Genomic DNA, 24,253 nt, shown 5'->3' with positions numbered 1-24,253 from the left:
ATCAAACTGTACTTGATAATGTTGAAGAATACCATATATAAAACCTGTCTAAATATATTGTTGTCTGTGTTATATTCTAACACTTGAACATTTATGTCAGAACGACAGTGATTGAATAATGTGTTATTTTGAGCTAAACTGATTATGTTCACAGCCTGTTCAGGCTGGAAAGATATTTAGTATATCTCCATAATGAATGTTTAAGGAACAGGCACTCTTTGTTATGGAACTGATGTGATCAAGTAGTCAGATGTCTGTGTGAGTTTTACTAGGCCAAACACAGAGAGACTAATTATATAAAAGATGCCCATAGGGTCTGTATTGCTCTCATGACTTTGTTTGGCAGAAGTTACTTAATACAAACTAAAGGAAAAAAATTTTAAGGGCTTATATCTATTTACCCCATTAGCATCAACCCCTTTGCCCCGGGGGTCAGCAAAACCATTAATACAAATCTCCTTCATCAAAGCATACTTCAGACCAAAGTGGGACAAGTCCCTCCCCTCTCCAGGGGACTGATGCCCACCTCTAAGACAAACTTGATTTCCCTTCAACCAAGGATGCTTCAGACCAAGTTCTGACAGAATCCAGGTATTCCTACACGGATAGAAGGATTTTAGATTAGTTGGCCCATTTCCCCTATTGGGCCCAGTGCCTCTGGCATAAAGGGCTTTAGACACACCATTTATACAAAACTGATTCCTCTTCACCCAATGATGCTTCAAACCGAATTGGGACAAAATACTTGGTATTCCCACAGAAGGATTTAAAAGGATTTGCTCTATTTCTCTAATGAGCCCCACCCCTCCAACCACAACTGATACAAAATTGAGTACCTTTCACATAAGAATGCTTCAGACCAAATTTGGACAAAAACCAATCATTTCTACAGAAGAAAGATTTGAAAGAGTTTGCTAAATTTCCCTTTTTGGGTCAAGCCCTACGGTATGCACCACCTCCCCAGGGAGGATGGATGGATGGACAACAGATGGACGAAAGGCCACAGACGCAGAGCATTTTGAATAGCCAACTATCTGATGATGGTGAGCTTAAAATAACAAAGGGCAAAAACTCCTAAATAATGCAAATGATAGTGATGGTTCTTGTGGACTGCACATGTCTTCGTTAAATTCTATCTACATATGAAGTTTCGTGTTAATACCTCTTATAGTTTAAGTGTAATGCTTCGGACAAAATTTAAGTATGAAAAATAACAAAGGACATGAACTCCTTAATTATGCAAAATAATAGACTTCATTTTTCCTTGTTTTGATCTATCTATTCATTTTATCTATAATTCTATGTTGATTATCATAGTTCTTGTGTTATGTTCCGGACAAATTAATGACAGAAAAAGGGACAAAGCCTCTATATGCTCCCCCAATCACAGTGAGCACGAGATCGCATAGGTGTTTCCCCCATCCTCAACTTGTTATTGTAGCTTTCTGTTTTTAATGTGGCCAAGGATGACCTTTGACCTTCAGCTTTGACAAATTACCACTGAAATATCACCAGGTGTTGACCCAGATGATTTAATACTATGGTGTAAATATTTACCAAATCTGTTCAGGAGTTTAAGATATATCTTGTACAAACGGTAATCACAAAGTGATTAAAAAATTTGTGTGGAATAAGTAAAGCTGAAGATACTTTTATCTGTACACATTACATCAAACATAACACTGACAACAATTTCATCTTTCACTTAGACATTTATTAATGCCATGCTGTCATAATATCAACTGAAGCAGATTTAACCAATTCAATGCTGAAGACAAGCAAAACATACAAATTATGCCCCAAAAAGCATGGAAACAGAAATAATCATATTAAATAATTTTGTTTTTTGTAGTATACTGGTATCCCAGTAAGTAACCCACTCTTCTAGGTAAAAGAAGAAACCAGTTTGTTTATAAGGATTGTTTTGTATAGTGTAAAAACTTCACTATGACTGAAGAAAGGCCAGAAATAGAGCCAGCTGACAGCTTGTTTCAAAAAATTCTAAATTAAAATTTTAACCCGATACGTTGAATATTAAAGTTACCATTTTATCCTCTGTAATTTGCATGCAAAAAGATGCCATATAAGGGTATAAACTAATCACAGACAAAAATGAGAATTTCTATTAATAATTTTTTAAACCACTTTGAAATCTATATATTGGGAATTAAAAGATTCACACTAAGACATTTCTTTTCCCTCCAAAAATAAAAATTCAGTTAACAATAACGACACATAAGTTGTTTGATTTTGACATATTCTTCATATTCATAATGTATTATTTTGCCAGGAATTAAGCAAGAGCTTAATGGAGAGTGAAATATGAATACATGTACCAACAAAGTTCTACGTTCTTTGTTCTTCTAATGAAGGATGGCAAAATGTACATCAACATTACATAAATATTACCTGGCTTGTAGAGTTCATAAGTTGCTATCTTCACAAAAGAAGTCAAATGAATATAACAGTCTGATATTGCAACACCTACTAACATAATTATGTTGGTTAATATCTGTTCAATTGTCCACTAGAAGTAGACTTTCAAAAGCATAAGGCTACATGAATATCAATAAAGATTTTTTTCAGCTTAAATGATTTAATCATAGAAGAAAGTGAGGCTGTAGTAAGTGGCACATTTCTTTAACAGCAGAAAATCATGCAAAGTTAACATCTATAAACACATGTAAATGTATGCAAAAATCAGAAAATCAGCAAAGTAAGGCAACATAAAAAGTAGTTGTAAGTCAGAGATCTGGAAGACTTTATAAAAAAAAATAAGTTTGCACAAGAAACTGTTATGTGTTAATGACTGAACTTGAAATTTAATGCAGAATATCAAAATGGCATTTAGTGTTTACCTGAAAGGCAAATTAATTCAAAATATGTGTATATGAAATTATTGTTTCTTTATCAATCTATGGTTTAATGTGTCAAATTCTCTGTTCAGTGATTTAAAACTTTGATCAGATATGATTGTCTTGAGACCACTTATACTGAAATTTATAACTAACCACAGCATCCTTATTGATTATTAAATGAACTTTAACATATCAGAATTAAATAAGTTTTTCAAAATGTGAAATCAGTCAAGATTATCACCAGGTAAATTCTTCAACTAAACAACAAAATAAAAACTCAGATTTGGCAAAACTTGTTAATGTACACATACCAACTTACTTACAACTATGAATTATGAGGTGTACATTTATCGAAAATATACTAAAGAATATAATCAATGACATGTCATTCTGCCTTTATACATTACATCCATTAACAATAATTAATTCCACATGTTTATTCATATTTTCTTAAGGGTGTATGCCACCTTTCACTAGTATGTATTTTGTAAAGGAGCTGTCTCTCTTTCATTGTTGATAAAATTATCTACTACATGGACAGAATGATATTGTCACTAGATGAATATTTTATGTTGAAATCAATTTTTTAAATAAATTTTTAAAAAATTCAAATTACTGACCATTAGAAATGATGCTTACATTAATCATCAGAAATGATTTTTACCATTTCTTTTGGGGGTGCTCTTTCAAGTACATGATAAAGTCATGTTACAAACCCTGCAGTAATCTTATAGGTAATAGTACAGTGTATCACTAGGCAATGATACGAAATTTAATCTCAATGGGTTCAAGGAATTTTTTAGGAGGGGTCCAAAACTTTTAGGTTAAGGAAAGAGACCATTGTAATATTAAAATTTCCATTAGAATAACAAAAGTCTTAGAAATGAGGTACAATAACTGAAACCATATATTCTCATTTAATAAAAATATATAATATGTAAAATTACTAAACTTGTATCCTTTCTGATAGACATGAAACTTAATCAGAACTACGGGGTATGCATCTTTGTAATGCCTGATACTTAATGGAACTTTATCATTGTTGAATTTTTCAAGAAACAAAATTTCAAATTTAACCCTTTGAAATAATTTTTTTCAACAATATATTACTTAGCCTTAATTACTCGGCGATGGTAAGAAGTTACCACTCAAAAGAAAATTTATTGCAATATGTTAAATATATGAGAACATTTCATATGATATATGTGACAACGTAATTTACATTAAATGAATCTTAACGATCATATGAAGAAACGACCTTCACAAAATGATAGAATGTATGCAGGCAATAGTGTTGAAAATTGTGATGAAGGAATTTAAGAGGTAGACATATATTTCAGTGGAGAATTTAATCTGCTACACCGTACCATCTATTTAGATTGGCAAAGCACAAAGGGTTAAAAAAAGCAAAAAAACACCAACCAAAATTCAGTTATCTATCACTTACAAAAACAGAAACATTTTAATCACTACTGACAGGCAAAGGTACAATGGTACCAGAAACATATCTGAAAATGTGTTAAACTTCATGTCACTTGTTTGTTGTATCAATCAAAAAGCATACCATAAAGCCTGAAACTATGTATAAGAAACTTTACGAGTAACTCTAGAATTTCAAAATGTATAATTCATCCAATTTATATCACACAGTGCTAATTTCAATAATTACAATGGTATATAAATTGCTTTTATTTTTTCATTTGAATATGTTTTTATAGAAATAGCATTTTTTTTTAATGTTTTGGCCTTCCAAATCGACTGATTATATATATAAGTCTCCTGCTAGCATTCTAAACTCTAGCTCTGTTTGCCTGGTAGTCTCTCCATGGTGACTAAGGTGTTATTTAAATCTACTATCTGGCTACATCAGGATCCTAACAGAAGATTTCAATTATGCAACAAAATATCTCAAATGTTCTACACAATCCTATTGCATTTTCCCCATTTCAAACTTTTTAAAAGTTACTTAAATCACCAATTCTTCACAAAATCCTTAGATGGATCTGACAATGATACAAACTTTTTCTGATATTAGTAACCAAACCTAGTAAAGTGAAAATGATAAGACAACAATACCCATTCAATGTTTACAATACAAATTAATTTTTCTCGTTTTAAGACTCCTCTTTACACATCTCTCATCTCTGAAGTTTAATCCACCACTGACTCTTCATTCAATCAGAATGAAAAATTTTCAATGAGATCAACAACAGCCTATCTGTCATTGTAACTGTGACTTAGAGTAGCCCTCTTTGTTTAGAGGCCATACCTTAAAAGTGACTATCTTTCCTATAATAGACTGATGCCTTATAATCTCTCAAAAACAAATGAATTACAAGAGACCAAGTCACAGCCTTCCATGGTCTCCTAAAAACCAATCAGATTTTACTTCGTGCATAACATGCAGACTTTCAATGGGAATGGACATGTAATATTCAGCATAATGAAGTGAAAATTTACCATTGAAATACAGATGAACTTGACAATAGACTATCACAGTTAATGGTATGTATTACGACACAATGCATGATAATAAAGTAAAGATTTGGTAACGATACTAACTACCCTGTAGTGTAATGTCGTTATGATAGGATCTATAATTTGGCAATAACTATCCTAATTGCACAACATTTAAAGAATGTGGATTTGATTTGAGAATGCAGTTGAACATTGACTTAGAGTTTCATGAAATGATTTAGCATACTTTTAAGCAAAACAGGAGAAAATAATTTCCATGAATAATTCAGGAAATTGATTAAAAAAAAAAGTTTGGGAACATCTATAAATGATCTAATAAATGCTCCCTTGGCAATACTGATCAACTTTTAACAACAAATATATCCATAAACAGACACGTAGGTACCCCTGCTTACCAGTCATTACATAACACAAAATCTAAAATTAAAACGCATATTTGTTCACTCATAGTTCCAGACATAACACTGATCTAAATAACCTAATCTATTTCATAAAAAAAAAACCTGAAGACAGTTTTTCCGCAAAAAAATGTACATCAAACCGAAGTTACTGGAAGTAACACCACAGTTCAGTAAAAGGGACATCTTGTAAGTTCTGACTACAGGCTGTGGTGAAAACAATATTTTTCAGCCTTTCCTATATACTATTGACTCTACAGGTAATATTCATCCATGATATTACATCATGAAGATAAATCATAGTATTCCTAAAGTAGGAAAGATCTACAGCCTGCTGAAATATTTACTAAAGTACATGTAATCTTAAAAAAGAGACATGTCCTTTTTTGATTTTCTGGTAGAAGAGGCACAAGAATAACACAAAACTGTACCTCTACAAAAGTCACTCAACAATTCAAAGCACAGCATTCCTTCGAAAGTACCCAATTAGGTGGAGCAGTCTCTCTTTAGGTCGCTGTGACCTTGAAGTGGTATTGCTTTCCATGGTAATTTGATAAATATTTGTAACTCTGTATACACAAATGCTGTCAGCCATTGTTGTTATGAGGCTTTGTAATCTGATTGTCTGTCGTCATAACAGAAATCTCCCACCTGAAAAATACAGAAACTTAGCATGTATTTCCTCACTCATCTGTCATATAGAATTCACAAACAGATGATCAGAATTCATATAAATTAATACATACAACATCAACTGAAGTATGGCCAAATTGCATCTATTTCAGATTTTGTTTCCCTCACAGCGTTTTGCAGAGTAAACAGGGCACCACTCATTAATTGCCAATGGTCTATTTATGAGCATTTTTTTTTTGTCCATATAGAAAGAACATATCAAGACAACTTCAGTTTTTTGCAATTTTCTCTGTAAGTAATTAATGACACCAACTAACAGGTAAAAATAATGTGATACTAAATAATCCCTGATATGTCCACGTCATGATAATAAAAGTTAAAGCATGATTACTGTTACCAGAGCAAGAGCTGAGCTAACTGCTGATGCGAGATGGATAAACAGATTTTTTGTGACATGTTTTTGAATTGGGAGTCCATTTTACATGTTAAAAAAACCCTTTAAGAGATGTGAAAAAAAAATCAAGAAATTTAAACAATAAGCTTCATGTAAGGTTAAAGATCTCACCTTAGTAGACTTGGTAAACACTGAGTTTCCAGCTTATGTTCTATCACAGCAATTTGACATAGAGTTTTCAAAGATGGGGCTGAAAGTAAAATATTAAATTCTTCAAAATATAGCTGTGACTAGTAATTGATCATGTTGATTTTTTTTTTCAGGAAACAACAACCAAAAACTCTCCTGAAATATTGTTTGACAAAACAACAACCAAAAACTCTCCTGAAATGTTGTTTGACAAAACAACAACCAAAAACTCTCCTGAAATGTTGTTTGACAAAACAACAACCAAAAACTCTCCTGAAATGTTGTTTGACAAAACAACAACCAAAAACTCTCCTGAAATATTGTTTCACAACACAACAACCAAAAACTCTCCTGAAATATTGTTTGACACAAAAACAAAAAACTCTCCTGAAATATTGTTTGACAAAACAACAACCAAAAACTCTCCTGAAATGTTGTTTGACAAAACAACACCAAAAACTCTCCTGAAATGTTGTTTGACAAAAAAACCAAAAACTCTCCTGAAATGTTGTTTGACAAAACAACAACCACAATACTCTCCTAAAATATTGTTTGACAAAACAACACCAAAAACTCTCCTGAAATGTTGTTTGACAAAACAACAACCACAATACTCTCCTAAAATATTGTTTGACAAAAACCAACCAAACACTCTCCTGAAATGTTGTTTGTCAAAACAACAACCAAAAACTCTCCTGAAATAACAACAACCAAAAACTCTTGTTTTTGACAAAACAACAACCAAAAACACTCCTGAAATATTTTTTTTACAACACAACAAACAAAAACTCTCCTGAAATATTGTTTGACAAAACAACAACCAAAAACTCTCCTGAAATGTTGTTTGACAAAACAACAACCAAAAACTCTCCTGAAATATTGTTTGACAAAACAACAACCAAAAACTCTCCTGAAATGTTGTTTGACAAAACAACAACCAAAAACTCTCCTGAAATGTTGTTTGACAAAACAACTCTCCTGAAATATTGTTTCAAAAACTCTCCTGAAATGTTGTTTGACAAAACAACAACCTAAAACTCTCCTGAAATATTGTTTGACAAAACAACAACCTAAAACTCTCCTGAAATGTTGTTTGACAAAACAACAATCAAAAACTCTCCTGAAGTATTGCATGACAAAACAACAACCAAAAACTCTCCTGAAATGTTGTTTGACAAAACAACACCAAAAACTCTCCTGAAATGTTGTTTGACAAAACAACAACCAAAAACTCTCCTGAAATGTTGTTTGACAAAACAACAACCAAAAACTCTCCTGAAGTATTGCTTGACAAAACAACAACCAAAAACTCTCCTGAAATGTTGTTTGACAAAACAACAACCCAAATCTCTCCTGAAATATTGTTTGACACAACAACCAAAAACTCTCCTGAAATATTGTTTGACACAAAAACAAAAAACTCTCCTGAAATATTGTTTGACAAAACAACAACTAAAAACTCTCCTGAAATGTTGTTTGACAAAACAACAACCCAAATCTCTCCTGAAATATTGTTTGACACAACAACAACTCTCCTGAAATGTTGTTTGACAAAACAACAACTCTCCTGAAATGTTGTTTGACAAAACAACAACCAAAAACTCTCCTGAAATGTTGTTTGACAAAACAACAACCAAAAACTCTCCTGAAATATTGTTTGACAAAACAACAACCAAAAACTCTCCTGAAATGTTGTTTGACAAAACAACAACCAAAAACTCTCCTGAAATGTTGTTTGACAAAATAACACCAAAAACTCTCCTGAAATGTTGTTTGACAAAACAACAACCAAAACTCTCCTGAAATATTGTTTGACAAAACAACAACCTAAAACTCTCCTGAAATGTTGTTTGACAAAACAACAACCAAAACTCTCCTGAAATATTGTTTGACAAAACAACAACCTAAAACTCTCCTGAAATGTTGTTTGACAAAACAACAACCAAAAACTCTCCTGAAATATTGTTTGACAAAACAACAACCTAAAACTCTCCTGAAATGTTGTTTGACAAAACAACAACCAAAAACTCTCCTGACCAAAAACTCTCCTAAAATATTGTTTGACAAAACAACAACCAAAAACTCTCCTGAAATGTTGTTTGACACAACAACAACCTAAAACTCTTCTGAAATGTTGTTTGACACAACAACAACCAAAAACTCTCCTGAAGTATTGCTTGACAAAACAACAACCAAAATCTCTCCTGAAATGTTGTTTGACAAAACAACAACCAAAAACTCTCCTGAAATATTGTTTGACAAAACAACAACCTAAAACTCTCCTGAAATGTTGTTTGACAAAACAACAACCAAAAACTCTCCTGAAATATTGTTTGACACAACAACCAAAAACTCTCCTGAAATATTGTTTCACAAAACAACAACCAAAAACTCTCCTGAAATATTGTTTGACAAAAAAACCAAAAACTCTCCTAAAACGCTGTTTGACAAAAAAAACCCAAAAACTCTCCTGAAATGTTGTTTGACAAAACAACACCAAAAACTCTCCTGAAATGTTGTTTGACAAAACAACAACCAATCACTCCTGAAATACAAAACAAAATGTTTATATTTCAGTAAATTTGTTTGACAAAACAACAACCAAAATCTCCTAAATATTGTATAGTTTTTACAAACAACAACCACCTCTCCTGAAATGTTGTTTGACAAAACAACAACCAAAAACTCTCCTGAAATATTGTTTGACAAAACAACAACCTAAAACTCTCCTGAAATATTGTTTGTCAAAACAACAACCAAAAATTCTCCTGAAATATTGTTTGACAAAATAACACCAAAAACTCTCCTGAAATGTTGTTTGACAAAACAACAACCAAAACTCTCCTGAAATATTGTTTGACACATAATTCAAACAAACATCCATAATGCCTTACCAAAGTCTAATACATGCAAGTCTGAGTGATCTGTCAAGTCCTTCTCTGTGTTGGTGAACTCCGAGTCGGGGGTGGGACTACAACAGGGAGCACAAAATTAAATACATTTGACAGACTGACAAACAGCAGTAAAAACACTATCATAACAACCCTCTGATAGTGTGAACTGACGAGAAAGGAATGTGCAAGTATCAAAGAGATTTAAGGCAATGAAAGATAGAAATTAATATAATATGCATAAAAATGCCTGCAATATTCAACTAAAACTTCATTTGATAACACAACAACCCTATATATCATTTAATCAGTACATCCATGGTTTTGAATGGGTTCAATTCCAGGAACGGACATGGAAAGGTAAGAGGTCACCTGCCTAACTACTTGGGTTTTCCCAGGGTATCCCAGTTTCCTCTTACAATAAGACCCCTTGTGCCCTTACATTCGAGTCAACAAGAGTGATTAGTGTAAGTTAAAATATCTTATTACGTAATTGCTGTAAAAATAGTTCATTATTGTTAGTCTGTTTCCTCTGACACCAACCTTAGGCATTAGATATTTTGAAAGACATCTATTCTAACACCTGGATTGAGGCCAGAGATAACTTGGGTTACCTTCTCCTTGTCATCAGTATATAATGGTTACAAGATAAAATAATAATAAAAAAAAATCAACTAGTAAAGCTTCAAAACTTAAATTCTGGTTAACATGACTTCATGGCAAACACTCATTAACTTTTGAAATAAATTCCGACAATATCCTGATTTTTAAAAGTCAAAACAAAAAACAGAGTTTCAGCAAGAAAAAATCATTAACAATTTGATGTATGAGTCAACTGAGGACTATTTATAAAATAAATTGTATTCCATTATCAACAAATTCTTATTTCAAGCTTGAAGAATTTAATAAACTGGTCTCTTTTAAAGTGTTTGATCTTTTTAGGTTAACGGAACTTGCTGCCTTCCTTTTTCTCCACTTATGAGCCCCTGAGTACTAAAGCCCCATACCTAGTTCCTCCAAACAGGAAAACTTTGGTGTCAATGACACAACAGCATTGTCTCCGCCTGGCACAAGGACCTTGACCTTTCACCTTAATGGTTGACCATTGCATCTTCACTGCATGAAATAATATACAAACTCCATCATACTGCTGAATAAAGTGTTGTTATGTATGACTTTAAAATTCATTTAATATTATGAAGATTTTCTTCCAGCAAGATATAATAATGAGACCATACTTGCATATAACAGAAAAGTATGAAATCAAATAAATGGTTACTGATTAGCTGGAACCAATTGAGTATATTTGGATGTTTTAATGGCAGTACATGGTCATCACTCACCTGGATCAAATTTGAAGACATCTTTGAAGTGAATGTCATGTTTACCACTGTATCCCCCAAATATATATAAGTTCTCTTTAAAGACAACTGAAAAATAAATGTTACATTAAAAAAGAATCCTGTAAGTAATATCATGACCCACTGAAGTAGCACATCTGATCTCAAGATCAGAGGATATCACATAATTTGATGTTTTTACGCAAAAGTAAAGTATTGAATCAAGTCTGATCTGAAGCCCAGAAATAGTTGATGCTTTTTTTGAAGTAATCAACTTTTCGATGAGCAAGAAATAACTACTCTACTGAAAACTCACATGATAAATGATACTCTGGGTAACTAAACACAAACACATCTTGAAACTTACATGCTGAATGGCTACGACGACCGACTGGTGGAGTGCCAAGTGTTACTGGCTCATGCCATGTGTTGGTTATAGTATCAAACAACTGAATCTTATTGCAGTATATTTCCTTGTTTGTAAATATATCTCCTCCCTCATCACTACGACCACCAAAGATGTACATATTATTACCCACACCAGTGGCAGTGTGAAAGTCTCTCCATATTGCAGGGGTGCCCTGAAACATCCAAAACAGACTGAATAATTAACTTGGTTGTGTATGCAATAAGTAGCTGACAAAGTGTTCATCTTTTTGCTGGTCTTATATCTATCTGCAATGCCTTTTGGATAGAGGATTCTCCATTATTCTAATACTGCACTATAATTTGCACTATAATATCAATGAAAGAATTTTCTCCATTAATTAAACACTATACATCACTTCATAACTCCATTACTAGGCTTTGCTCTTAAATTCCAATTCTGGACTTCGCTCTATTAATCTTAAGCTATACTTTGCTCCATAATTGGAACACTATACCTAACTCCATATTTGAATGCTATACTTCACTCCAAACTTCTTATGCTATACTGCAATCAATAACTCTGGTACTAGACATTGTGTTTATACAATGTAAACACTAAAGTGCAAAAATTCTACAATCAATGTACTTAAAATGAGTCAATATCTGAAAATATCACACTAACATTTAGATGATCCACTATTTATCAGCAAATATCTTCAGTTCAATATGCTTCTTTTGCTGGAAATGACTAGATAGGATTGAAATAAAACTGAGCAAGTGCTTTTTTTGTGTTTTATGGAAACCTGGCAATACCATTTTGGTTTCAGACTTCAAGACTTTGAGAAAATATTGGTTGGTTGTTATTGGTTTCAATCTACAACAAGAGTTCCTTGGAACTGTATGTGTCGCCTGCATACAGTGTCAAGGTCACCCAGAAATTGAACTGGATGTGCAACGATCAACCATAAAGTTGTAATACCAAATTTCATTTCAATAACTTGAAGCATAAAGGGAAAACTGTGCAAAGCAATATTCCTGAGAAATTTTCCAAGTTCAAAGGGACATATCATTGCCAAGAAGGGTCACAGATAGCCAGGAATCAAACTTAATCTGTACCCTTGCAACAAGAAGCCATATACCAAATTTCGTTTTGATTACTCACAGCATAAGCCAAAAAAGTCAGGAAAGCAATATTCCCAGGAAATTTTCTAAGTTGAAAGGGGCATAACTCCGTCAAAAAGGGTAACAGACAGCCGAGAATCAAACTTAATCTGTACCCTTGCAACAAAAAGCCATATGCCAAATTTCCTTTTGATAACTCAAAGCATTACCGAAAAAAGTCCGGAAAACTTTTGTATGGACGATGACAACGCCACCGCAGCGTGATGACGGATAAAGTGATCCCTAAGTGTCCGCCAGCTCTGCAGGCGACACAAAAATTGTCCTATTTTAAGCGTTGCTTCACCAATGAACGTCTGTGTTTTGGTGAAATGTAGGCAGCCCTAGTATGCACACTCACCTTTGGATGAACAGCACTCCAGGACATAGTAAGGAAATCAAGAGCATGGATTTCATTGGAAAATCGATCAACCTGCAAACACAAGGATGAAATTAAAACATGTCATGTTTTGTATTACAAGTATATACATTAACAAAAGGCCCACAGGAACTGCATTATTCACCTTGATATTTTAGTAATAAAGGCAAAATATCATTCATTTATTGCATACAATGTAGTTACAAAGATTCCCTCCAACCTGGGATCAGTCCCTCAAAACCATACACAACATATGATTTCTTAGTTCCAAGATTTATAGTAAAACAATCAATTTAATCAAATTTTTGATGATCTAAACTGAAGATAAAGGATTTTGAAGATACACTTGAATTTATTCTATTGTGTCATGTTAGATTCCTCTTTCACAGGGAGCGGGCACTCAATTGACAATTTAAGTTCTTTTCACCAAAAGATTCTACATTATAATATGCTCAAAATTCAGTAAGATATTTCTTGAATGGGAGAGTTTTAAGGAAACAACTGACAGGCAGACAGACGCTGCACACGGTTAAAGCTCAATGGAGCTTGGAAGCAAGAGAGCTTCATCGTTCAAGGTACTGTATTTCTATTACAGTTTTGTAAATATTTACCAAAAAAATCTCTAACTGTATAAATACATGTTGTACATACTATCTCTCCAGTTCTAATCTCAACTTTACTTTCTGAAAATCTCTTACAACCTTTTGTTGCTTCAGACTTGTAATGAGATTGTAGGGCACTTTATACACCTGCAAAGCAAATACTGGTTCTTGTCTCTTGTGTACAAGGGTGAGATGATATCTTTGGACTGTCAATTATCTATGTAATAGTGACACACACTTTGGTAAACCTACCTCTTCCTCATATCCGCCAAAGATGAACATCTTATTGTTGATGACACAAGCAGAATGTCCATCTCTTGCGATGGGAATATTTCCACTCGTTTTTGGACATGACCATTTTAATTTTGCTAAGAAAGAAACAGAAAAGATATTGAAAATACGAGTTACTTCAATATCATAATTAAGCTTTTTCAAACAGCAGCATGAAAACAGATTTCCTTAAAAAAAAGATTTAGATTATCAAAATTTGGATAAAGGCTATACATGACTGCATTTTTTTATGATCTTATTGTGACAAATGCCAAAATCATAATACTAGGTAAGTCATTATTTAAGAAGAACATGTGTAGTTTTTATCCAATTGGAATAAATTAAATGTTTAGGTTTTTCAAACTCCAATTAGGCTATCTTGATTATATGTTAGAAAAGCCCAGGGTTACCTCTGGTTTCTATACCCAATATACTTACTGCTATAAAAGCAAAATAGGATGGAACAAGCACCATCAACATCATTTCGACCTCCCCACACATAGGCATTTTCCTCAAAGGCAACCGCTGTGTGGCCGTACCGTTGATACGGTGAGAGTTGGTACTGGGGATCATGCACTTTAGGAATGGGCAGTAGTGTCCAACGTAGAGAAACTGAAATATACATGTATTGTACTAAACAATAGCTGGTTTAAATTGTATGATATACACCATACAAGTGTAACATTCCTAGGCAAATACTATTTTAGTTTCTTTATCACTAAATGTAACACATTTGTGGTCTTTTCTATGTATGGTAAATTCATTCAAAGTATTTCAGCAAGGCCGTGATCCAAAACCAAAGATCCAATATCAAAATATATAAATACATAAAGAAAAACAAATGATCCTGAGGTCTATATATATTGACCAATCACTTGGCATAAGAAACCACAAATATTGACAGAGTCCTCTGGTTTAAGAAACCATCTACACCGAACCACCATTGGTACCAGTGGATTTCCCAACTAAGATTTATCCATGAAATCAAGATCCAATGAAAATTGATTATTTTGTAAAACAACAAAATTTCTGCCCAACAAAGATACAACTTTCCTACTCCATACAAAACCTGTTGTTTTTTAATAAGAGCACTTCTAGGAAAAGGTCACTTATGAGTGCTTGCTTAATTTGGTAATCTGACTTTACAGAGAACTAGCATGACATTTTTAATTAGTGAGTAAATTTCACCTTGAATATTCAATTGAGATTTCAATAATGGTTAAAATGCAAGTAAAACAAACTCTGCATTATTGGTCTATTTAACATTAAAGTATTAACACTGGCCTAGTGCTAGCCAAATGGAATTGGAATTAAAAGTTAGCACAATAAAACTGCCTCCCTTAAGTGGACTAGGATTCAGCTGAAGCTTACCTGTATCAAGAATATGAACATCCATTGGCCTGGTTGTTTCATAGTCTTCCCCAGTGCAGTAGCCACCAAAACTGAAAATCTTGTCCATTATAGCCACCGCAGCATGATTGACACGCCTGGGTCCACCCTCCAAGTTCACTGTCCACCTTTGCATGGCTATGCTCTGAAACAAACCAGCCAAATTGTGGCATGTAATTATAATCTAAAAGTTAAATCATTAATGGTTAAAAAGTATGTTACTTTTAAACATATAGGCAAATACACAACCCAAATGTCACAATCATATAAAATGGATTGGGATAATATGTTTAAACTTCCTGGTACTTTTCACAAATATATCTTCTAAGTTTGATCAATTTAACCAGTCAAGGAACCACTTCATGTTTCATCAGTTACTATAAAAATCTTTGCAACTCTAAAGAAAAATATACATTTTCACCAGTGTATGACTAAATTTTGAATGTTCCTGTCAGATGACCTTGTATTTGTCAAATTGTCAATAAACTATTTGTATCTGTAGATATTTGAAAACTTTCTAAACTGAGATTATATCCAACAATGTCTAATTTATTGAATATTGGTATTAAGATATTTTCAATTATATAAAACAGGGACTAAATCCTGATTCATAAAATGGCTACTGAAATTTCCAGCATTATTAATTATGTACAGGAAAATTCTGAATATCAATCATATTTAATACATACAAAATGTATGTAAAGTACTCTTATGACTTAATTACATGCAGTGAGAACCATTCCAACAATTGTGTCACTGATACTTGTAAAGGTGAAATTTAACCCAATCAGAAATGAAAGTGTTATTAGTGACACTGATGAATGCTCCACAGAAAAAATATTCACTGGACATAAAATTTTAATAAAGGACAATAATTCTGTAATTAAGGGGTAGCAGATCCTGAATTTGGTATACTGTACATTTTCTAAGTATGACAAATTTATACACCAGGTTTTAATATCCTAGTTTTACTGCATGCTAAATTATGCTCTTGACACAAAAATATTGGGGGAACATGAAAATTACCAGTTCTACATAAGGCCAACAAAATTGTTCTTTCAAAATTTGTTTGCAAAAATGTATCAATCAGTCATTGATGGACACATGATTAGGTCTGAGAAAAAAATGTTCAGTCTGGATCTACATCACACATGTATCACAAGTCGAATGGAAACACATAGTTAATGAAAGCAAATTAAAAGTTTGAAATATAACAGGTACAAATGATTTCACTCAATGAAGAGTAAGCTATTGTTTGTCAAGGATATATTCATGTACACAAAATAAGTGAATTGGAATTTTACAGGGAGGTATGTGTTTCCCATGCAGCGATATAGGCTTAACATTTTATTCTTTTAATTTGAGATTTTTATATAGTCTCCTTTTTGACATATTAGTCTCAATAAAATCTTGGCCATATCTAGGTCCATTAATTATACAATCCTATACATGGAAGGTTCAAACTGATTCAAGTTACATGATTTCTTTTGAGTTTCTTGTTTACGTTTACTGATGTCTGTAAAAATAGTTCTCTGTATTACATCATCCAAGCAGAAATAAAATATAGAATACACAAAGCAGATAAAATGAAATTAAAACTCCTTATTATTCTTCAAGTTATGTAAAAGGTACCTCTCAAACTCCAGACTGAATGTTTAAATTTTGTCAACAAACAGTTATATAACTTTACAAGTCATGTTATAAATTCCATACAAGTGGTACATTTGTGTATTAAAATCAAAGAGCCAGAGAAAATATATTCCTGAGGAATAACCAATTATGAACCAACCCTGAGTCTTGGGCCTGATCATGAGCCAAAAAGCATGACCAAGTCTGCTGATCATGTGTAATAGAGACCTGCTTCAAAACATTTGATAGTATTCGACTTGACCAGCATATTAATATTATAATATTATATTAATATATCAAATCATTATTGACACAAGAGAAATAATTAAGTTAGCGAACTTTACTGAAAGCTTGGGAAGATGGTTAATCCCATTATACAGGAGTTACCACAAGGTCTTGTTGACATTTTTCTTTGTTTTCTTTTTATGTGATTTTGTTGTCTTTCAGTCTATTCAGATGATTGTGCGATAGATATATCGGTATTAATGCACGTCTCTTTCCGCGACACGTTTCCTTGCATACAGGCCAATACAGAATCACGAAATTCTTGACTCGGAACATCTCAACATTATTTACAGCAAATGTCAACCTGACCCTGTGCTGTGACACTCTCTGGCATATTGTCTGCTGCATGATCAGCTGGCAGTGACAATCGGACAGACGTCAGTTAACTTACCAAATCAAATGTCCATACGACGAAACTATTTAACTCGTAACATAACTAGAACTATGCTATTTATGTTATGAGAGAGAGAAAATACACATATAGTTAAGTACATCTACATTGTCGTTTTCTTTTATCCTTTTGTCTGTAGCCATTTGTTCGTCAATCGTCAACACAGTTAAACCGGAAGTACGACAGGACTGTCATCGTCGACGGTGTCCAGCGAAATTATTTCCCCATTTACGTACTTCCGCCAACTTCCGTTTACATTCATTAACACGGCTGACGGAATTCCTATCAAATCTGAAACACTAAACTAGGGTTCGACATTAACATTTTTTCAACTAGACCAGTGGACTAGTAACTTACAGTTTTTACTAGACCACTTGAGATTTCTACTACACCATTTTTTAAAAATGAAGAACAAGTTTAAAGTGCACTCTCTCAATTGTCATATTACCAACATTGAGACAAAAAAAATACAATGTAAAAGAATGTAATACATGTTAGATCATACAGACAATGTCAGTAATAATTCACAATCCTTTACCTGAGGACAACAATTTAGACTTACACAAATACATGTCAAAATCTTAAATGTAACTATTTTGATTATGTCATTTGCACTTTTAAAGAATAAATCACACATGGAGAATATCGTGTCACATTCAGTCAAACTGTGGGCGCCTGGCTGTTTTGCCTCCATGTCACCATACTTCCAAAGCTCTCTGACAGTTATAGTCACATAAACTTTGCCCTTAAATAGAAATGCCCATTAATATGTTCTGCATTTTAATATCTAGCTTAGACCTCCAATCAGATTTAATCCTGGACATTGTCGAGAAACCCCTCTAACATGTTGCACTTGAGAATGGAATACACAAAATTATTTTTTCAAGCACAAGAATGTTTTCAAAGTTTTGTTTAAGGTTTTGGTTTGTGAAAATTCTGTGATAGAAATCTGTAATACTGATATTCCTTGGCTGTCTATTCATGTGCACTTTAAGAGAGGGCCATTCATCTTCTTTAAGTTGAGGAATATCACAACCCATCCTGTTCAGTACCACTGAATAATGGTCACAAAGGCCATTCACAGCTTCTTCCCCATATATTTCTTGCTCTGCTTCAGATTCTGGTAAGTTGACAGGGTAAAACACCTGCATAGACTTAAGAAGCTGGTCAGATTCTTCATCTCCAACTCTTTGAGTAATGAAATCAATAACCAGGTCAACAAAAGTATTCTGTTTGTTTCTGAGTTGTTCTTGGGTCAAAGTTGGGGCAGTTAATGGGTATTTCTGAATTTGTGATCCTGGGTCACTTCTACAAGAAATTCTTCAAGGTCGATGGTGTAAAGCAGTGAGACGTAGGCAGGCAGTCTCAAGTGCCTCAGTTGCTCCTGGCAAGCCACAGCTATCCCTTTGAAATTTAAGAGATAAGTCGCTCAGTATTGCTAAAACATCCTTGAGGAAATGCATATAATACAATAGAGTATAGTCTTAATTTCCCCAAAATCTGCTTGGCTCTGGCTTGCACCTCAATGGCTCCTGATCTAGAGTATTCTCAAAATGTTGAATATTTCTTCAGAAGAACATCAAGACTTCGTTGCAGGTGAGGCATCCATCTCGTACTAGATGGGTTGGCAGGTCTAGACATTGTTTCTCCCATAGCATCCCCCAACACCTGCAATTCCCTAAGTGCTTTGGCACTGTAATGGTAATATTTGTAGAGATTGGTAAGCACAAACTCTAGGTCAGCAAAATGCTTGCCATCCCTTTTCCTCATTGTATCAAGGGCACCCAATTCAAGCCTATGATTACCGTAATGAATGGCAAATAAATAAGGTACTTCATCTCTCAACAACTTTGCAACACTGTGACATCGTCCTAAATTCACAGTTGCTCCATCAGAGCCAGTTGCAATAAGTTAACTTTTCCAGTCCCAACCTGGATCTACACTGTCCGATAGCACTTTCAATTGCATGCAGCAGCCCTTCTGCACGAGCATGTTCAACAGCACATATCTTTACAAACAAATTTCTTAGAATCCCCTTTTCAACTACCCGGGCATAAACATTTCATTTTCAGAGATAGATACATCAGTTGCTCCATCAAACAAGATGGAAATTACATTTGCTTCTTTAAGCAGTGTTTTGGGGTTTGCCTGTATGTCCTTATCAATAAACTCCATGAAACGTCTGCAGGCCTTATCAGTTTGGTAGCTACTCGGTAAAGAAACACCATTTTTCTCTTGAAGAGATAGAAGTTTGGGATATAATGTAAATGGAAGTTCTTCCTTGGCTGTAAAATAAGCTGTGTTAAAACATACAGTTAACTGTTTTATTTGGTCTTCATTCAGTCGCTGAATAGCAATATCCATAGCTTGTACTGGGTCCTGGCTGTTGTAAATCAACAGTTATATCTTGAGATCGATTGTCAATTTCACCGGTATAAGTGATGAATATAGGTATAGCACCTGTCAATGTAGATTTACTTTGCTGTTGCTTGATCTGGTAATTTCTCATGTTTATGTCGTGGGATGAGGACTCATTATGGCTTTTAATTGCATCAATTCTAAAGTTATCAGTCCCTTCAACAAATCTTCCAGTTTTTTCCATATTCTCTGCATGGAACACAAATCATCACATTTTTCTCAGAATCAAAAGTCCAGCCAAGAAAAATCATCCTTCCATTTGGTAGAAAATGACCTTTTCCTTTTATTTTTTTTATAGTTTTGTTTTGATTCAGCTGTATTTTTCTTTTGGATTTTGAGCTTCAGCTCTGCCTCGATCAGATGTGAATCCAAACTTTTATAGGTTTGACATCTTCGCAAGTCATCTGCTTCATTGTCTGTGAACAGCTGGAAGACTCATTTTCGGTATTTAAATCTATTGTTAAAAATCTATAAATACATCGAGTTGCCTCAGAGTTCGTTCTTGGTCCTCTTTTGTTAATCTTGTACGTAAATGATATAACTTGATAGCCAGCTTACTAAGTATAAAATACATTATCAAGGCTCTAGACCTGGTGGAGCTTAAGAAGAAGTTTTATCAAAGTTTGTTACCCAAAATTGCAATTTTCAAATTTGATGCCTATAGAGAACTGGAAGTTGAATATAAGATGAATTCGTTACATTCAACAGCCAATGAGATATTGTAATTAGTGGTAAAATTTGATATGACGTTGTGCCAGCCATTTTGTTTTTCTAATGAAGTTGAAAATGTCACTAAATGGTACCGATCATCTGGGGAAACCTTTCCAAGAACAATTGATTGAAATATAAGTTATTGATATAGGTCTAAATTTCACCAATTTGTCAGCATGTTAAAGGATCAAAGGAAATGTTCAAAATGGCTTACAACGTTAAAGGATAAAGAAAACTGAAGACATTAACTTCAAAATGAACTGCATTGATCTGTGAAAGAATTTTTCAAAATAAACAAAAAATGGAAAAATTAAAAATTTGTGACCTTTGACTCTACAGCAAGATTTTTTATTTGACATATTTCGTATAAATATGTATAAAAAGTTAGATATTGAAATTATCTACAAATGATATAATTGCACAAACTCTGTACAATCAACTGTTTTCGAGATATGACTATATTAAAGATTTAATATATGACATCATGGTGGCCATATCGGATTTTTGACATACTTAAAAAAAGTGGCATTGACATCTTCAGTTACTGTCTACAATATACTAAATAGACTTTAAATATATCTCTTACCAATCGAAAGATTTGTATTCCATAAATTTCGAAAGAATAATAACGATAATAAAAAGAATAATATTACCAGGAAATGTAACAATAGTGCTTTACACCAGATGGTGAAAAGCCCTAATTATGTGAAACACAGCTGGTGGCAAATAAATAACAATACACTTCAAAATTTTTTATCAAGAATTTTTGGTATCTTTTGGAGAATAAGAAAAAATCACATATATGTATACCAACCCGTCTTGAAAACCTTCCCAGCATTTCTGATAATAAAAAAAAGAATCATGCATAAATGTTTGTACATTTGTTTATTTTTATAGCACAAACATAAGCGTGTTGGAAGTATTGTGAGAAAGCAAAAGTGTGCCCAACAACCCGCTGGGGTCAGCCAGGGTCAATATGTGCATACCATCAAACTGTCATCCTATACTAATTATCTCCAAAAATATACAAATTATGCTAAAAATATATAAACTAAAGTGAACTTGCCAGTGGGGAATGTGAGACCCTGGAGTCATGAAATTTACAATTTTGGTAAAGAACCCTTCCATCCACTAAGAGAATTTGATTCTAGCATATTTGGGTATTGAGAAGATTTTTGAAATTTAAGTGAATTTTGCCATTTTTTGGCCCTGCCCATCAACCAACAGGGGTCAGTCAGGGTCAATATGTGTATAACATCAAGGCCTCATTCTATACTAACAATTCTAACCAAGTTTGATCTATTTCCAATAGAAAAATACATATTTTGTTAACCTTTGACCATGGAAAATTTCTGCAAGTTTCTTTGAAATCGGTTCTGGGTTTTCCCAGAGGTCGAAAAAGTAAAACGTTTATGGACACACAAGGATGATGCCAGACAAAAGGGTATTGCAAAAGGTCACCATGAGACTTTGTCCCAGGTAACCAAAAAACAATATATGCAGGATTCAACCATTTATTTAAGCGAATGTTTATATTCGTGAACAGGAAAACTGATCCCACTAAACCTGATACACTGTTGAAAGTTGTGTGTAACAAGCCATTTGTAGGGAACACGAAAATTTCTGTACCTTAACCCAGGACCTGTTAGCTAAACATGTACCTCAGGGCATTTGACCATAAAAAATGTACCATGTTTCTGGTGAAGTAATATACATAGCAGTATCATTCAGAAACTAGGGTAGCCTTGTCTTCAGTAGGACATTAACAGGTTGGCATAGCACTTGCACTCTACCAGTAGAACACCAAAAAGCAGACAAAGCACTTGACCATAAACATGCCAAAAGGAGGGTATAGCACCACTAGATTTAAAGATAAAAAGACTACAATATTTCTATTAGGAAAATCATTTTATTAAAAAATATACAACAGAAATATGTATATATATATATTTCTTGATTAATGTAAACTATTATGAAAATGATCAACGGTATTGAAATCATTAATTAAAATGTGATACAAAAATTTGTTTTAAAATGGCATACTGAAATCCAGAATGCCAGGTATGTAGATGTGCATTAAACTCCATTCAAAGTAAGACAGGTTAAACATTTATGAACCTTTAGCATTTTTCCTCACACTTAAGATTTTCACTTCACCTAGATAATGAAATATCACTTTTATCAATTTTATTAATTTTTGTTACTGAAGATAACTTATATTTCAAGCAAGAACATTGAAATCCCCTAAAAAGTATGATTTTCATTTTAAAACCACTCTAAAGGCCATTTCTGAACCACAGTATATTTGTCTTAATTCTGAAAAACAAGATTATTCTTTAAGACATCGTAATGACTGAAGTCTAGTCATTTTACAAGCACAAGTCAAAAGCGCTGCCTTTCTTTAACACCAATGTCCTCACATTGTGTCTTGACCATCCCCCTCAACCCTCAGTAACAAAATTTCCATACCAAAAACACTTGGTCATCACCAAAATGTCCTTAATTAAATATTAGCTCCATCAATAAATTTTTTTTTTCAATAATACCCCTACCTCAAAAAATAGTCTATAATTGCCCCAATGTTATCCCTAACATAAACACTTGCACTTCTCTGCAATTGAACCTCTTCCTATTCAGCTTTCATCTGCCCTGTATTCTAGAAATGCCCCACACTCACCCATAACTCAAACCTTAACCTCTTAAAACACTCCCCCAATAACCCTGTCCTGATAATCTTCACTCCTCCTTCAATGAAATTTCTATATTTAAATTTCCCCATTATGATCATTCTCCACTTCCTTTGAGTAACCTCCCCTTGTTTCTCCGTCATTCCATATGTTCATGATGACCTAGTCAGCTCCTGTATTGTTATAAATACACCATAAAAACTTGATTGTAAATAAATGATATAATTTGAGGACTACATCAACTTAAGTGATACATCACTTTACATTCAACTAAACTGCATTTACAAATAAAATGTAATAACAAATACCAGTGGTTTGAAATCAACTTAACTGCAGCAATAACAAATACTGGAGGTTTGAACTGCAGCTGTAACAAGGACTAGAGATTTACAATCAACTAAACTGAAGTTCATAGCAAATACTAAAGGTTTACAATTAAATAAGCTACATTTAATAACAAATAACTAGAGGTTTACAATTAACTCAACTGCAGTTAATAACAAATACTAGAGGTTCACAATTAACTTAACTCCAGTTAATAACAAATACTAGAGGTTCACAATCAACAGCAGTAATTAATATTAGAGGTTTGAACTGCAGCTATATCAAGTACTAGAAGTATACAATCATCTTAAATGCAATATGTGTAAGAACTACATGTGTATGATAAAATAACTACTGTAATAAAACGTTCCAGAGGTTTACAATCAAGTAAAGTTAAACAATACAACAAACACTAACCATTTGTAATCAACTTCACCATTAGGGAATTACCATACAATAC

General features: G+C 33.3%; 1 protein-coding gene across 1 annotated transcript; it reads right to left on the bottom strand.

Annotated features, from left to right (window-relative positions):
* Positions 1–1,692: 1,692 nt before the first annotated feature.
* Positions 1,693–17,765, bottom strand: LOC132562933 (kelch domain-containing protein 3-like). Its single transcript, XM_060227708.1, has 11 exons — positions 17,654–17,765; positions 15,331–15,493; positions 14,398–14,571; positions 13,942–14,057; positions 13,070–13,141; positions 11,549–11,762; positions 11,185–11,271; positions 10,849–10,957; positions 9,845–9,921; positions 6,933–7,011; positions 1,693–6,385 (listed from the first exon to the last, which is right to left on the bottom strand). The coding sequence occupies exons 2-11, from the start codon at positions 15,482–15,484 to the stop codon at positions 6,322–6,324; spliced, it is 1,146 nt and encodes a 381-aa protein (XP_060083691.1). The 5' UTR covers positions 15,485–15,493; positions 17,654–17,765; the 3' UTR covers positions 1,693–6,321.
* Positions 17,766–24,253: the final 6,488 nt, after the last annotated feature.

This window comes from Ylistrum balloti, unplaced genomic scaffold (assembly GCF_031769215.1).
Source record: "Ylistrum balloti isolate Yb309-2 unplaced genomic scaffold, AGI_CSIRO_Ybal_v1 Utg371552, whole genome shotgun sequence".
Taxonomy (NCBI): Eukaryota; Metazoa; Mollusca; class Bivalvia; order Pectinida; family Pectinidae; genus Ylistrum; species Ylistrum balloti.
This window is presented reverse-complemented; position numbering and strand designations above follow the sequence as displayed.

Bases quoted from the DNA above. Each gene is read 5' to 3' on its own strand.
- LOC132562933 (XM_060227708.1), bottom strand. From the start codon at position 15,484: ATGCAAAGGTGGACAGTGAACTTGGAGGGTGGACCCAGGCGTGTCAAT. The intron at 14,572-15,330 runs GTAAGCTTCAGC...TGTATATTTCAG, and splicing joins TGTTCATATTCTTGATACAG to TTTCTCTACGTTGGACACTA. The intron at 9,922-10,848 runs GTATGGGGCTTT...TCCCTGTTGTAG, and splicing joins TTCCTGTTTGGAGGAACTAG to TCCCACCCCCGACTCGGAGT.